Source organism: Gallus gallus, chromosome Z (genome assembly GCF_016699485.2).
Source record: "Gallus gallus isolate bGalGal1 chromosome Z, bGalGal1.mat.broiler.GRCg7b, whole genome shotgun sequence".
NCBI lineage: Eukaryota > Metazoa > Chordata > Aves > Galliformes > Phasianidae > Gallus > Gallus gallus.
In genome coordinates, this window is record NC_052572.1 from 84,993,403 (window position 1) to 85,008,497 (window position 15,095).

The 15,095-nt window shown below is 48.7% G+C and overlaps 1 protein-coding gene across 1 annotated transcript; it reads right to left on the reverse strand.

Moving 5' to 3' along the window:
• Positions 1 to 956: 956 nt before the first annotated feature.
• Positions 957 to 13,775, reverse strand: LOX (lysyl oxidase). The gene is made up of 7 exons (NM_001398389.1): positions 12,833 to 13,775; positions 12,550 to 12,658; positions 11,350 to 11,487; positions 8,850 to 9,006; positions 6,497 to 6,592; positions 6,236 to 6,351; positions 957 to 4,795 (listed from the first exon to the last, which is right to left on the reverse strand). Exons 1-7 carry the CDS (start codon positions 13,482 to 13,484, stop codon positions 4,789 to 4,791), a joined length of 1,275 nt encoding a protein of 424 aa, NP_001385318.1. The 5' UTR covers positions 13,485 to 13,775; the 3' UTR covers positions 957 to 4,788.
• Between the last annotated feature and the right edge of the window lie 1,320 nt (positions 13,776 to 15,095).

The window sequence follows — 15,095 nt, forward strand, 5'->3', positions numbered from 1 at the left end:
TGTATGTACAGCCAAACGCTCATAGAGTGCTTTTAGGTTTTGTACAGCACAGTGTTTTCACTCCAAACGAGCTCATGGTCATCAGTATTTTTTAAAGGCAGCCACAGCAATTGGATGTGTCGTCGTTCTGACTGCATTTTCACACCGGGTCGGTTCCACGCTGAGTTCTGCACTCTACGGGCAGCACTTGCAGTAATTTCTGGTTTGGAGCTTTTAGCTCTAACTGTAACCATTTTGTTAGCTTACAGAAGCCCTGCCACATTTCTGTCTTAAACAATTCTAGGTTTACTTTATGAACTGCATAAAGTCTTGTGTCATTTTTGTCTACATTTGCCCAAAGTCGAGAAGGCTAGAAAGAACATTTCAATGCTTTTAACCATATTCTGCATTAATCCCTCAGTGGAGGGAACAGAGACGTTTCATAATTCAGCGTGTTTCATCAGCTTAGCACACAGATTGCAGAGGCAGCAGGATGTTGATTTGTATTCAGCAAAATGTTAATAAAGGATAAAATGCTTTTGGAGTAAGTGAAGTGTTTGGTGCGTTGAGTCAATTGTCTAGAGTGCATTGACTACTGACCACAGACTGCTCAAGCTTTTTTTCCATATGAGCAGAGCTTTCTATGCAGAAATTCTGACAGTGGTTTCTGAGCTCCTGTTCCTACAGAGACAGCTGATCTGGTAAAGAAAAGCTTTATCAACGAGGGCCGTGTCCAAAAGAGCCACATGTTATCCTATTACGCCTTCACTTACTAAGCTTTTGTGTAGTCATCATTGTTGCTTCTCTTCCTGTCTTGTTGTAACTTGGCATGATACTTCTTCCAGGCCACTTCTTCCAGCATCTTCCCCATTTTCTTGTTCATGTAGGCACTCCCAGCCTTGATTGAGGCTTTCTCCCTACAGCTGGATGTGGCCTACGATGACTTCCTGCATTAAGTATCACACTCAGACAAGGGGAACGCTTGAAAAGTTTTATTCAAGTCATTTTCACATAAACTTGCAACCATAATACGGGCATGTAACACAAGAATATGAAAGTGCAATAAAGAATACAAAGCTAGTGTCTGAATATTATAAATAAGAACTCATCAGATAAAGATGCAAAGTTTTGCTGAAGTCAAGACTGTTGGAAGAAAAGTGAAGGAAATAATGAAAACTTCAAAAAAAGCTGCAAAAACAAGTGGCATTTCACTGAATCTGTAGCAGTTAGTTGCATAATAGAAACCTCCCCGTAACATACTCATCGGTTTTAATTCAAGTTAAAACCTTTCAGCACCTTCTAGGATTTGGAGAAAATGAAAAATGCCATGTCAGCATAAATGTGAGACACAGGATAAACCACCTTTGGTTGTCTGGTGTGAAATTCACCCTGCTGGTTTGAATGAGTACAGTACAAACAACACATAAATGACTAAGGTACGTTTGGTGTTTGCACCCATTCAACGCTGCACAGTAAACTTTGGAGCAGAGAGAAAACGAGTAGGCTTTCACCAACACAAAAAAAAAAAACATCTACGCAATATGCTGGTTCAGATGGTGACCGATCTGTCATTTTCGTCATGTTTTTGTCTAGAAGTATTCAAATACTAAATATATTTCAGGATTAAAAAAAAAAAAACCACTTAACGAACCCCTTCTGTAGGGAGCCTGATACACAGCGTGTCCCTTATGAGCAGCTTTTATCTGAAGGCCTGAAATGTGGGAGGCGACTGCTTCGCACATGTACTTCATGTCCTCACATTTCAAAGAGGATCTCAGACCACACGGCAGTGATTTTGTACTGCAACTCGTCTGATACTGCTCCCGCTGACTCCCATTCAAACGCCTGGCAGGAAGGGTTCCAAGACAGAATTTGCTTCATAAGATGTTATCAAAACTGTTTTTTTTTTTATATATATATATATATATATAAATGGTTTTCAACAAAAACAAACAAACAAACAAACAAAAAAAATGCATGTAATTTCTTAAATATATTCCAGTATGAAAATAGTTAAGATACCTGGGTCAAAACTGCAAAGCCAAGATACTGAAGATACTGGCTGGCACTCCCCTATTTAGAAATGCTTCTACACTTGCTATATGATCAACTCTTCTACTGCATTGTGATTAACTATAGTTAAATAGGGTAAGTTAAAGTCACATTTCTTCTTCTTTTTTTTTTTTTAATCCTAAAATCTCCTTGCTTTTCTGGATAGATCGCTCGTGTTATCTTAGGCAACGTTTGTGCTGTTGTACATCACTGTCATGTTCCTTAACTTACACTTTAAAACAAATACAACGTTTTGCTACGGAAAAGAGCTACATCTCTGTAACCACAATATCCCCAATACTCAGTTATGGCGTTCAGCACCTTTCCGAACCAGGCCATTCCCACTGAAAGGTCCAAGTCCAGTACTACAACATGCTCCACCTACAACAGGATGCTTAAGCTCCTCTGGCTTCTTGCTGATCTCAGTGGAGTTCTGCAAGTAGTTTGGATATAGATACGCAAGCAGGGTACTGCCTTGAAAACTGAGGGAGAAACTCCTCAGCTGCTCTGTGTCCAGTTAGCACTCTCTTATCCCACGTTCAGTGTCAAGCACCATGAAGTAAGAGCACACCACCTCTTACCAGGAAGCAGTCTGTGCCCGCCACAGCTTAGCTTCCATTACAGTAGTAGCTTGTGTTTCTATTGCACAAGCTGCTGCCAGGACTTTCACCCCAATTCTGACCTAAGTTTCTAGAAAGGTGAATGCGTTTGCATCCCCCAAACCTTAAAGACTCTTTGAGCTGAGATTTCAGAAGCCTAAACTTGAACCAGGCCCTCGCTTTGCAGATGCATGCAATAAATGGCCTCCTAAGAAAGCTGGTCTCCAAATTTTGCTCCTCTTTGGGGCCCACAGTGGTAACTGATTGCTAAAATGGATCTCTGAGCAAACAAAGAAAGGACCTGCAGTCTAAACTGCATTCAGGACACGCTTCAAACACTGGGCAGTGAGAAGGGGGCTGTTGGTTCTTAGGTGCTTTTTCAGCATACCAACTAGCTCTACAAGCATAACCTAGTCATGATTAAGGTGGAAGTACTTTACAGTCCTGAAATAAATATATGCAGTAAAGAACACGTTGATCCGTAACGGTTATCACAACTGATAGAACTTGCAAACAGAGTTCATAGGGTTCTATTTCATAAAACACTTCCAAACACTGCCTGAAGTATTCTCAGCAGTGATCAAAAACCTTGCGTATTCCTCAGGTTTTTTTCCCTTTCTTCAACTATACTGAATAGCACACATATTGTATCTATGTATCTATATATCTATATATATGTGTGTGGTACTGAGGTTTCACGTTTCGTTAGGCACTATGGAACTCCTGCTTAAACATAACCAACACCATGGTTTTAAAAATGGTCATGGTCTCAAAAGTAGGTCCTTCATTTTACATGATCTGAAATCTTCCGAAAGAAAGCACGAGATCCCCTTGTGATATGTTATTTCACAGTTTAAAGACAAAAATCACAGCTACTGTAGCTTACAGCAGGGTGCACTGCAAAAGCAAGATAATTTGGGGATGGGAGGAGGGGTGGTGTACCCAGCACCAGTAAGAAGTTCAGTGAAAAAAAAATTTGATGTGGGCTGGAAGTTTTTCCCCTTAGCAATGTTTGGGTCCTGAACAGCCTAAGTTAGGATGCTTAGTGTATTTGCTTCTGTTCTCCCCCTGTATTCCCAATTCCGCCGGTCGAATTCTGAGATATAGATCCAAGTTTTAACAGCCAAATGCAGTACTTAAGGGGGAAGTAGGCATTAGGCTTTCTCACAACGGAAATACCACGTTAGAGATTCTGACCTGCTTTTCTTTCGTGGTGCCATCCGAGTTAACTGCCTGCGCTGTTCTGATGGCTAACCTGTTCAAATGGACTGTTTCTCACAGATGACTGCACCAGGGACTCTTCACCATCTCTGCGAGCCCTCTCCTTGGCAGGTAATCATTTCTATCCACGTTACGTGTGCAGAAGTCTTTTAAAGAGCCCCACCTTGAAAGATCTCTTCAACGTAGAAAGGTGGATAAGTTCTTTAATTTGTTCCTATGGACGGAAGGTTTCTTTCAAAACCCCATCCACTTTGGACTTAAGGAAACGGTAGAACTTCTAACGTATTAAAAGTGTAAACACAGCTTTTCTTGCAGGGGGGTAACTGATAGATAGATATAGATATATGCATTTCTCTGCTATATGTTAATATCCCTTGAAAACTGAACGTACTTCTCTCATTCGTATCAACACGTCCCAGCAAGTTTTGTCTGAATGGTTACAGTGGGGTCACTCTCAAGCAGTTTTTCATTCTGGTGCTTTCTGAGACAGCTGGCGTTAGCACTTTCTATTGCATTTTACAGAAAGATTTGCTACCTTTTTAAGAATATGCTCAACTCATTCACCAGTAATATTCTGACTGAAGTCTATCTCTCATCGCCTGAACTCCGAATTAGCAGGAGTTGAAAAATGCCTGTGGGTTGCTTGTCTTTGCAAATGAACTAATACTTCAAAATTTGGAGTATCTGTGCACGAGTCACCAGATTCACTCATTTCAATGGTTAGAAACACAATGCCAATTCAGATGCTTAAAACCCAGCTTCGGATTTTGCTGAGAAGCAGCCGACGCGCTTCAAAAGGATCACATGGTGTGTGTGGGTGTAGGTGTGTATGTTCTGTAGGTTTGCTTCTATACTGTTTACGTCCTATGGAAATTGATACAATGGTACTTCAGTTCAAAACACTTGGCACCGTCTCGTCCATCTTCTCATGTCTCTCTCAGTATCTGTCAAAGGAGAAGAAACAGTGTTATGCAAATGGCCAAAAGAAACACACACACACACGAAGATCTGCTAAATGTGCTTTCATCAGCTTGGAGGTGCAGCTCAAAAACAGCAGAAGAAATGCTGCCTTCTCACCAGCCTGAATACGTCTATCTGATTACATTTGCCAATGGAAACCATTAAGTTAAGGAATAAAGCGTAAATTTCTCTTCCATTGGCATGCGAGTGAACAGAAAGAAGCAGCCCTTGCTGCAGTAACTTTGCTGCAGTTAGTCACCTCTGCTACACAGAGGCCAAATGCTTTTAAAAGCTCCTTCTACTGGTCCCTCATTAATTACTCTGCCCTGTAGGACACCTGCTCTGCCACTGCTTCCTGCAAGCCTTACCACCCTACAGCGAGAACAAAGAATTAGGCTGGTGCCATTTAACCTGTTGCACTCACGACCCAAGTGTGATTAGAAACACAGACCTCCCTGCCAGACAGAACAAAGTTCCTCATTTTAGCCTCCCTTAATGACCCGTCTCCTAATACATTCATTAGGCCAACTGATCAATATTCACACTACGTTTATTTCATTGACGCTGTTACGGTAGACTACGCTGTCATTTACTCTTCATTACTGCTCTGGAATTTTTCTTAGATGATTCTCTATGTGTGGTTAGCACACCGTTTCTTATGCCATGCAAGCCAACCCATTTGGTAAATGTTGTATACCTGTAAACTTGGAAACTGCTCGTTATTGTGTTACAGAGCAATCGCCTTTTGTGTGCATCTACTAAGCTACAGCAGATCTGCAAGTAAGAACACTAATTAAATGTGAATTTGCCTTCCCGGAGGAAAAACAAGACCATGCACAGTTGCAGCACTGTTTAAACTTTTGAAGAGCTGTCAACACAGCGTACCTGGAATGGCTGATTCGGGAAGGACGGCCGTTGCACCCACGGCAGCACAGCTAACATACACGTGTGGGATTTTACAGAATGCTTTAAGAGCTATTTAACTGCTCAGCAGTTCTGCTTGAATGCACTAAGGTGGGTACTGAATGAGAACAGAAAGATTGTAGTGCAAATACAAAGGACTCCAGCCAGGCATAGTGACTGCCCAGGCAGCAGGAGCTACTGTCAAGTGCCACATATCCCAATAGCGAGAGTTCAGAAGCAAAGTTCTCACTTAGGCTAGCTTTCAAGCCTAATTAATATGTTTTTCAAATTAATGCTAGGTAATGCAAAGCATTTATTTACGGCAGGTCAGGATTCTCAAGTTGTGCAGTTATCAACAGCAAGGTAATGATTCCCAACCTTCTTTCCAGAAAAGACCTTTAAAACGCGCCATCCGAACTTCGAATTTACACTCCAGGTCCTTGAAGCTATGAAATTCCTCATCTCCATACATCTGAATGTCAGCTTCAGTGCTATGGACACCGAACAGGAAATATACTTACGGTGAAATTGTACAGCCAGAGGCATATGCATGGTGGCCAGTATAGCGTATATCGCAGCGCACTATGTTGTTGGAGTAATCAGATTCAGGTACCAAATAGCTGGGGTTTACGCTGACCTTGAGGGAAGAAAGCAGAGTGTTGTACCTTGGTTGGTTGCTTTACGTTCAAATGGACATACACACATGATTTGTATTTAGGGGGGGGGGGGGAGAAAAAAAAAGAGAACAGTAAAAAGCAAATCCCCTTTCCCTAAGTCCTTACCTTCAGAATGTAGTTTCCAGGTTTCACATCTGTGATATCAATCCACTGGCAATCGATGTCAGCATTGTAAGTGTCGTAACAGCCAGGACTCAATCCCTTAAAAACGGAGTGAGATAGGTGTCAGAAATCCCTTAAGGAAGACTAACATTGCATACATTGGTAACACTGAGACCAACATACACTTAACCACCACAATGTCTCACTAAGGAAAATTAAAACTGCTAGAGGGAATGAGTTTTGTCTCTTCTAGGCCTTTTATTTGAATACCTGACCTAGAGCACCTAAGTCTTGCATAGAGAGCACTGAACTAGTGCTGTTGTGTAAGAAACTGCCATACTGTTGGCAGGTGTTGACCTGTGAGACATCCACATTTTATCTGTCAACGACTCCATGGAGGCGTTAATTTTGGAAAGCACTGTGAGAAGCGGTGCTCAGCCACGCCTGGCTTCCATTTCCCTCTAGCTGTGCTTCCGATGCCTGCGACCACTGCAGTGCAAGGATGGTTGGTCAGCAGGGGGTCCTGAGCAGAAGGCACTGAGCTGCACGGCAGCAGCACCGCCACACTGCCCACCTCTGCAGGACAGAATGCTGACGTTGCCTCCCTACCCTTCCCTCACAGTCACACCCGCCCAGATACAAATGAGCCAGAAGAGACCTCACAGAAAACAGGCCATTCCACAGCACGAGATGGTGTTCCACAGGAAAACATAGGGCTGAACATTTAAAAACCTGTATCTGATCTGTATTTCATTGTCCTTTATGTTACACTACCGGTTCTACATCAACAACACTGACGCAACTACTCACTCGTGCTTACAACGCAAGAATAAAATCAATCTCGACCAAAGCCTGGACCTAAATATCTGCAAACTTCAGGTAGGTCACTGCTGAGGCTCTTGAGGATGAGTTTGCTCACCTGTGTTGGAAACCGCATTAGGGCCACTTCCCTTTGTAGGGAAGTGGCCTGGAGGGACCTTCCTTCAGGCCAACACAGAGATGCAAGAGTTCTCATAGAACTGAAAATGCATCTTTCCTCCTGACACGTCTTTTCTGAAAACTGCTTTCGAGGAACCCTAATAGCAATCTCCACACATGAGCTTATCAGTGATTCAAACTTGGCGTGGCTGATACCGATTGCCTTAGGGAATCACTGATACATCCCGGTAACACACAGACTACGCAAAATACAAGCCTTGCAAGAATTCCCTCTTGACGCAGCTGGTGATCAGCTCAGACTCTCTCATCTACGTGCCAAGTCTGAGGCTGGAGGAAAATTTTACAGTCCAACTGCAAATCTCTGAAATATAGGCTTCCAGTGGAAATGCTGACACGGGCATTATTCTAGTGACACAAATACTCCAGCTGTAAAATATGCACATTGCCTAGCTAGATGTCATAGCCTACAAAAGGGGAAAATATGCTTAAAAAAAAACCCTCTTCAAAGCCTGCGTGTAGCATAGATCATTCATTATATTTAAAATTCAGATGCGTGCTTGTCAGCCAGTCAAGTTATGGCTGTCATTCCTCTGTAATAACATAACTACCTCCTAAATTAAAAACTGCAGAATGAGGGATTCGAGTTTACAGCATGGCCACACTGGGTTAAACCACGGGTCAGTCAAGCTGAACGTCGTCTCTATGACACTCACCAGCAGCACAGGATAGAGGAAAAAACAAAGTAATGAGTGGGAGCTGTAAGGTCCTTTATCCAGGCAAAGTCCCTCCACCAGGCATTTAACAGTATTTTAGACACAGATTATCACGTTTAACAGCCCCCATTATTTTCCCTGTATCCTTTTTTTAACTCATACAGATACTTTAGGTCCCCGCAGCACCCTATGCCAAGGAGTCTTGTAAGCTATTCCCACGTTAAAAGGGCACCCCTCTCTGTTCTAAAGCTGTTGCCCAGAAGTTCTGGATATCCTCAGTTATTGCAGTGTGAAAATCAGCCAGCATCAACAATCTCCTCTTGCCATCCGGGACCACTCATCACTTGATGCCAAGTGGAACAGTGTGGTTGCCATGCTGCACTCCTGGTCATCCTCACAGTCCTGCAGTCTGCAGGTCTGCCCACTTACTCTTAACAGTTTGTTTGTCATGGACTTGTATAACATGCGCCTTACCCTACAGTCTACCAACACTACTTGGGTAATGAGTGTCCCTTCACTTGAGTGACACCCCCATTTGGCAGCAACTGGGTAGACCTTAAGACTCCAAGTTGCCATCATGCCCCCTGCGGTAGAGAATTTCCAAGCCAGTGTTCACATACAGCCCGCAGCGGCAGAGGAAAAAAAAAACAACAGAGATAAATTAGGTGGGAAAAACTCTTGGTCATCTCTGCACCAGCTCTTACCTGCGTGTGCGCTGTACACGCGTATCGTCTGTAATACCCGTAATCACAGGAGGTATCTTCAAGGCAGAAACTTGCTTTGTGTCCTTCAGCAACTTTTCTGTGCGAGCTGGCGTCTAACAAGTCATAGTGGCTGAACTCATCCATGCTGTGGTAATGCCTGTTGGACCACGGGTAGGTTACTAAAGATGGGTCAGATTTAGTCAACGTTGTTTTAACATATTGCTGTTCCGTTATCTTCTGTCAAGTCTGGGTAACTTCTTTCTCATTACGGAGAACTCACGTGTTAGTATGCCTTCCTACCACAAGCTGCTCAGTTAAATATTGTTTGTTATTCCAGCTTTTAGTGACTATAAGAATGCCACATCCAGGCTTTAACTTGCTAAGTGAAAAAAGGTCCTAACAGCACTGCTCTTCCAAAAATTCCAGTTTTATCAGCAATACATTGTCATGATCAGAATAACAACAGCAAGTATTAAACGGCTCACGCTTGAATCGTAAATCTCATAACTGTGCCTTTAGGCAGAGTCTGGCTGGGAATGCTTACCTTACATACTATACATTCCAGGGAAGTTTCCTGCTTGTTACAGAATTCAAGAAAGCAGGAATTTGCTTTCCTACTTCCACACTCCTCCCATTCATAAGATCACTGAAGGAACAAAAGAAGCCTGCCTAGAGGGACTACCACTTGTGTACTGACCTCACTATCTCAGTTACCAACAGAAACAGAGCTGGGATGTCAGCATCTTTGTGGTCTATACTTGATGTGTTCTCTGTTTTAAAACCATACGTGTGCTTCCAATCCAGGCACACTGATGCATTTCTCTTGCTCTCACCCACAGCGAGCTCTAGCTTCCACTGCTGACTCCAACACCCACTGCTATAGAGGTACCTTTTTCTTAAGGCAGACACCCAAACAACGCACTACCTATCCAAGCTTCGTCCCTGCACCGCTTGGCTGTAAGGTTGGCTCCTTACAAACACCTCCAGATCATCGGGTACACACACAAAAAAAAAAGATCATTAAAAAGGTTTCAAACACGTTGTTAAAACGAAAGGAAGCCCACAGGGTCTGGTGCGTGCACATCAAGAGCACTAAAACCAGCCCACGGATGATGACTAACGCTGATAGCTGGCCAAAGTCACTGGTAGTGACAGATCATTCCCAAATGGACTTCTTTCACTGTCAAGAAGATGATCATGAGAAATGCCTTTTTGCTTGTTCTTCTTGGCAGCGCTTATCTTCTGTTTCTTGGAATTAATATCAGAGACATTCTGCATCTGGATAATGATATCTGGGCTACAGCGGCACAGTAAGAAACCGCTTTTCTACCAGTGGAAGACTTCAAGTTATCTCCATCCATTTCATCCATTCATCAACTACGTTATCATCAACGTGATATCAACTACGTTGGGGATTTGGGTTTGGGTTTTTTTTTCCCCCCCCCCACAGTTGGGGGTTAAGTACAGCATTCATGGAAGCTCGTTTTGTTTTCTTCGTTTGGTTTTAGATTTTTAAAAGATTTTTTTTAATAAGATTTATGACCCGGTAGTATCAGCCTTTCTTTGAGAGAATTGGTTTTAATGCAGCTGTTTCTCTCATCCAAGTCTGACTACAGACAGTTGAGGTCAATCCCCCTGTAACCTGAGAGGAATACCCCATTGATCCCAGTGGATTTCGGGTCAAGCCCACTTGACATATTATTTCTAATGGTATGATATTGAGCTAACACACAGGTGTACCCATAACTTAGAATTACATTTTAAGCAAGGTAGACTGTCTAGTAATTTACAACCGGTTCTGCCAGAAAAGAGCCAAAATGGGAACAAGACTGCAAAATCCTGCATGTGGATTCTCTGAAGGAGTACAAGTTTGCAGCGTTGCCAGCTCCAAAAACCTCTAAAATGGGCTTTATTTGCTTCGCTGTGCTTTCAACCCCTTGGATATCTTAGATATCCAAGAGCAGAACTGCTCTGTGAAAAGACAAGGACGATCAAGGTGTGATACGGATACTGATAAGGAGATCATCCAGCTCAGCACCTCGTCTATTCCGTATCGACCTGAACCAAGCTAAGCCAAGAAGCTCAGGTCACAGAGTATGGGTAGATGATACGTAACAGGGAACATGCTACTGAATGCACATTTCAGATTTTCAGCAGTTTTCAGCAGCTGCTTTAACTTACACGTGACTAGCCAGTAACCTACACAAAACATGGCTATATAAAGGAGAAGGTGCCACTGTCGGAAGCGATTTGAGGCTTGTACTTATAGCAGATTCGCACTGAGAGTTTTATGCTTGCAGATATCCAAGCTTCATGCCCATTTAGTTTTCGCGTGGCTCTACAAAGTGTGACTACCACCATCACAAAAGGATCAAACGCCAAAGCATTCCCACAGCTTCCACCCATTGCACCCCGGTGTTACAGGGCGCCACCTTATGACTGACGATTTGTTAGTGACAAAGGATCATTAGGAGATACCATACTGAGGCACTTCACTCACTGGTGACAGCTGTGCCACTCCCAGGAATATCGAGGCCTGCTTGGTAGGAAATCTGAAGTTCCTTGGTTTTTCACTCTTTGAGGGAATCTCAGGAGCACTCGGTTGTCATAGTCTCTAACATCCGCCCGATAAGCTGAGCTGTAATAATGCAGGGGGGGGGGGAGGGGGGGGAAGAAAAAGAAAAGAGCCATCAGCTTCAAAATACTTTGTACTGTTTCAAAGGTAACTGAACGGCAGGGATCTCTTAAGCCTGCTTAAAGCTCGTGCACGAGAACTCCACACGGTGCGCTCAGAGGTTCCCCCTGCTATCGAAGTTACTGGGGTTAAGATTCAGACCCGCATCCAACCCTACGAGCGTGAGTCTGAGCACCGACTCCCTGTCTCTGCCTCTTTAGCAGATCACTGCTCGGTTGTGATCGTGCTCAGGTGCCAACAGCACAGCCTGACTGCTGCTGGCTGGGACAGCGTGCTGTGACGTCGGATCACTTAACAGATGCTCCTTCCTGTTGCAAAGAAGAAAAACCCATGCTGAGCACACGCCCTGCGCTCATCCCACGTTGTGCAGCTGTGGCAGATGTAGTTTGGCTTTTAATTAAAATAGGAATAATGCAACCAGTCGGTAGTCAAGGACGTTTCAAGTAGTCTTCATTGGGAAGCGAGCACGAAAAACACTGGTTCTGACTACACCACGCTCTGCTTTTTCAGCAGCTGAAGGAAGAGCGTGGCTGTGGAAACAGTCTGACATCAGTTAATGATGCTGCTGCCGAATAAACAAATCTGCTCTGCATGATAAGGTATGAAACCAGTTAAACGGTTACAGCCAGCCGTCTTGGTTTTGCTCCAAACAAAACAGGAAAATCCCTCACTGCCAAGCGTGGAGGACCCGGCTCGGTCAGCAAAGCCGTTATCTGCGACCCTTAAAGGGCTTGGGGATAAGAGATTCAAGCCTTAAGACGCAGCCTTAAGAACAAACCGCGATAGATAGGCACGGGAACGATCAGTGCCTTCCGCCTTCGGAAGAGCTGCTGCTGGTTGGGATCGGGCTCTCACGAGCGGAGCAGCGCAAGGCTGGGCACTGGATGCAGCTGCTGCCCCCCTTCAGACCCGAGGGGGTTTGCGGCTGCCCCCGCCCTGCCCGGCTCGGTGCGATGCCACGCGGGTGAGCCGTCCGCTCCGCCCCGCCGGCGCTGCGGTCCCTACCTGGCCAAGCAGTTCTCCTCGGCGGCGCAGCGCAGGTTGTACATGGACATCCTCTGCACGTAGGTGGACGCCTGGATGTAGTAGGGGTCCGGGACGAGGTCGGGCAGACCTGCAGTTCGTCAGAGAACCACAGCGCAGCGGTCAGACGGGACGCGGCCGCCGTCGGCTCACCGCGCGGCTCAGCCCCGCCGACCGCCGCCTCCCCCGGCCCGGACCCCCCGGCCCGGACCCCCCGGCCCGGACCCCCGCCCGCAGAAGGCGGCAGAAGGGCGCGGGCTCTTACCGTACTGGAAGTAGCCGGTGCCGTAGCCGGGCCGGTACCTGCTGCCCTGGCGCGGCCGCTCGTAGGTGTCGTAGTAGTTGTAGTAGGGGTTATCGTCCGTGTACTTGTAGGGGCTGTAGGGGTCGTCGCCCACCATCACGTCCTCCCGCCCGGGCCGCAGACCGCTGGGCGCGGGCAGCCCTCCGGCGCTCCGCTCGCTCTCGTCGCCGGGACCTCCGGACCGCGGGGCCGCCGACGAGGGGCTGGCGGCGGCGCGGCTGCCGGAGGGCGCCCGATAGCCGGCCTGGAACCAATGCCGGGCGCCCGAGCCCCGGCTGCCGCCGGGCTGGGACCGGGGCCGGGGCTGAGGCTGGGCTTGGGGCTGGGGCTCGGGCTGGGGCCGGGCGGCGGCGGCGGCGGCGGCCCGCGGCACAGAGCCGTTCCCCCGGAGCAGCAGTACGGGGCTGCTCGCCGGCTCGGCCGCCTGCCGGCGCCGCGGGGGCTGGTACTGAGCGCCCTGGCTGAGCAGGCTGTACACCTGTCCGTTGTTCTCCCACTGGATGCGCTGCCTCCAGGCGGCGGGGGGCGACTGGCAGCCGGCGGGCCACAGCCCGCTCCAGAAGATGCAGGCGTGCAGCTGGGCGAGCAGCAGCCCCGGCGGAGCGCAGCGCATCGTCTCGTCTGTCCGGGGCCCGCGGGTGGGGAGAGAACCGGGCGAGGACGGGGGGCGGCGGGCGGTGGGCGCGGGGCGGCCGAGCGGAGCGGAGCGAAGTGCGGGGCTCAGGCGGGGCTCAGGCGCGGCGGCAGCCGGGCGGTGCCATCGGGCAGCTCGGGCCGGCGGCGGGGAACCGGCCCGGGAGCGACCGTCCTTCCTCCGCGGTATTTATAGGCGAAGGGTGCGAAGCGGCGCCGCAGCGAGCAGTCAGCCTCTCGCCGTCCCGCTCGGGCGTCTGCAGCGAGGAAGGAGGAGCAGCGGCGGAGCAGGGACTTTAAACTCGCTGGCACGCTCGCAAAGTTACACAAGCCCCGCTGGCTGCGCCCCCGCTATTCGTGCACGTAACGCGGCTGAAACGTGCGGCCCGGACGGTTCCCCACCGCCGCCCCCCGCCCGCGCGGGGGCGGCCGCAGGGAGACAGGGCAGGGGCGGCCGCGGGGCCCCGGGCGGAGCCGGGCCGGGCCGGGCCGGGCCGGGCCTGCGGCGGGCGAGCGCGCCCAGACACACGTAGGCTGCCAGGCGCGGGGCGCGCCAGAGTATGCCGTGCGGCAGCGCCAAAGTATGCAAAGGAAAAATGCTATTAGCTCATCAGCGCTGGGAGACGGAGCGGGGCGGCGGGAGCGGGGGGGGGGGGGGGAAAGGGGCCGCGAGAAAGAGAGGAAACAGAGTTCTGGAGAACGTGCTGCTGGGGAGCGGGGATGGGGACCTCCATCCCCGGGGCCGAGCCACCGCGCCCCGTCACGACCCCGCGGCGAGGAAAAAGCCCTGATGGCATGCAGCCCCGACGGCGAAATTGGTTTTCCGCGTGCGAGGCACGCGAGGAGCGTACAGGCGCCGCTCCTCCCGACGGGGTTCCCGCTGAAAAGCGAAATCTCGCCCGGCGGAGACCCGGCGCGGAGAGCACCCGGGGCGGCGGAGCCCTCCCCGGCAGCGCCGGGGCTCCGTGCGGAGGCGCATCCCGCCGTGACCCCGAGCAACACGGCCTTCCCCGGCAGAGCTCGGTGCTCCCCTGAGCCGCAGGGGTGAGGAGCCGTGAGGGCTGATGTGTCTATTTAGTAGTGGCAGCATCCCCGTGCTTCCCAGCAGCTCTCTGCAGCCCGTGAAGAGCGTGGGGTGCATCCCGGGCACTGCCGTCATCCCAGCAGGCAGGCGTTGTCCATAGGGCCGTGCAGCTCCCATTGCTGATACCGGGAACCCAGTGCTGCAGGGAGCTGGGCAGCCATATGTACCACTCCTCTCTTCCAGCTAGCCCGTGGGGTGGGATTCTCTATGAAATGAGTGGTCAGCTGTCTGGAGGACACCAGGGAGCACAAGGCGGGCGCTTGTGGATAGAGAAAGCCTTCTCGAAGTTTGCAGGCTTTGTCCCAGGAAAACCTAGTGAAGTTTGACAGGGACAACGCAAGGTGCTGCACTTTGGATGGGGCAAACCTGGGTGTGTGTGTGTGCACGGGCTGGAAGGAGAGCTCCTTGAGAGCAGCCCTGTGGAGAAGGACTTGGGCTGCTGGTGGGTGGGAAGCTGGGCATGAGCCAGCAGTGTGTGTGCTTGCAGCCCAGACGGACGGCTGCATC

Coding starts and splice junctions, on each gene's coding strand:
- LOX (NM_001398389.1), bottom strand. CDS start 13,484: ATGCGCTGCGCTCCGCCGGGGCTGCTGCTCGCCCAGCTGCACGCCTGC. Junction 12,659..12,832: donor CACCGGCTACTTCCAGTACG/GTAAGAGCCCGC, acceptor GACGAACTGCAG/GTCTGCCCGACCTCGTCCCG. Junction 11,488..12,549: donor GAGGAGAACTGCTTGGCCAG/GTAGGGACCGCA, acceptor GCATTATTACAG/CTCAGCTTATCGGGCGGATG.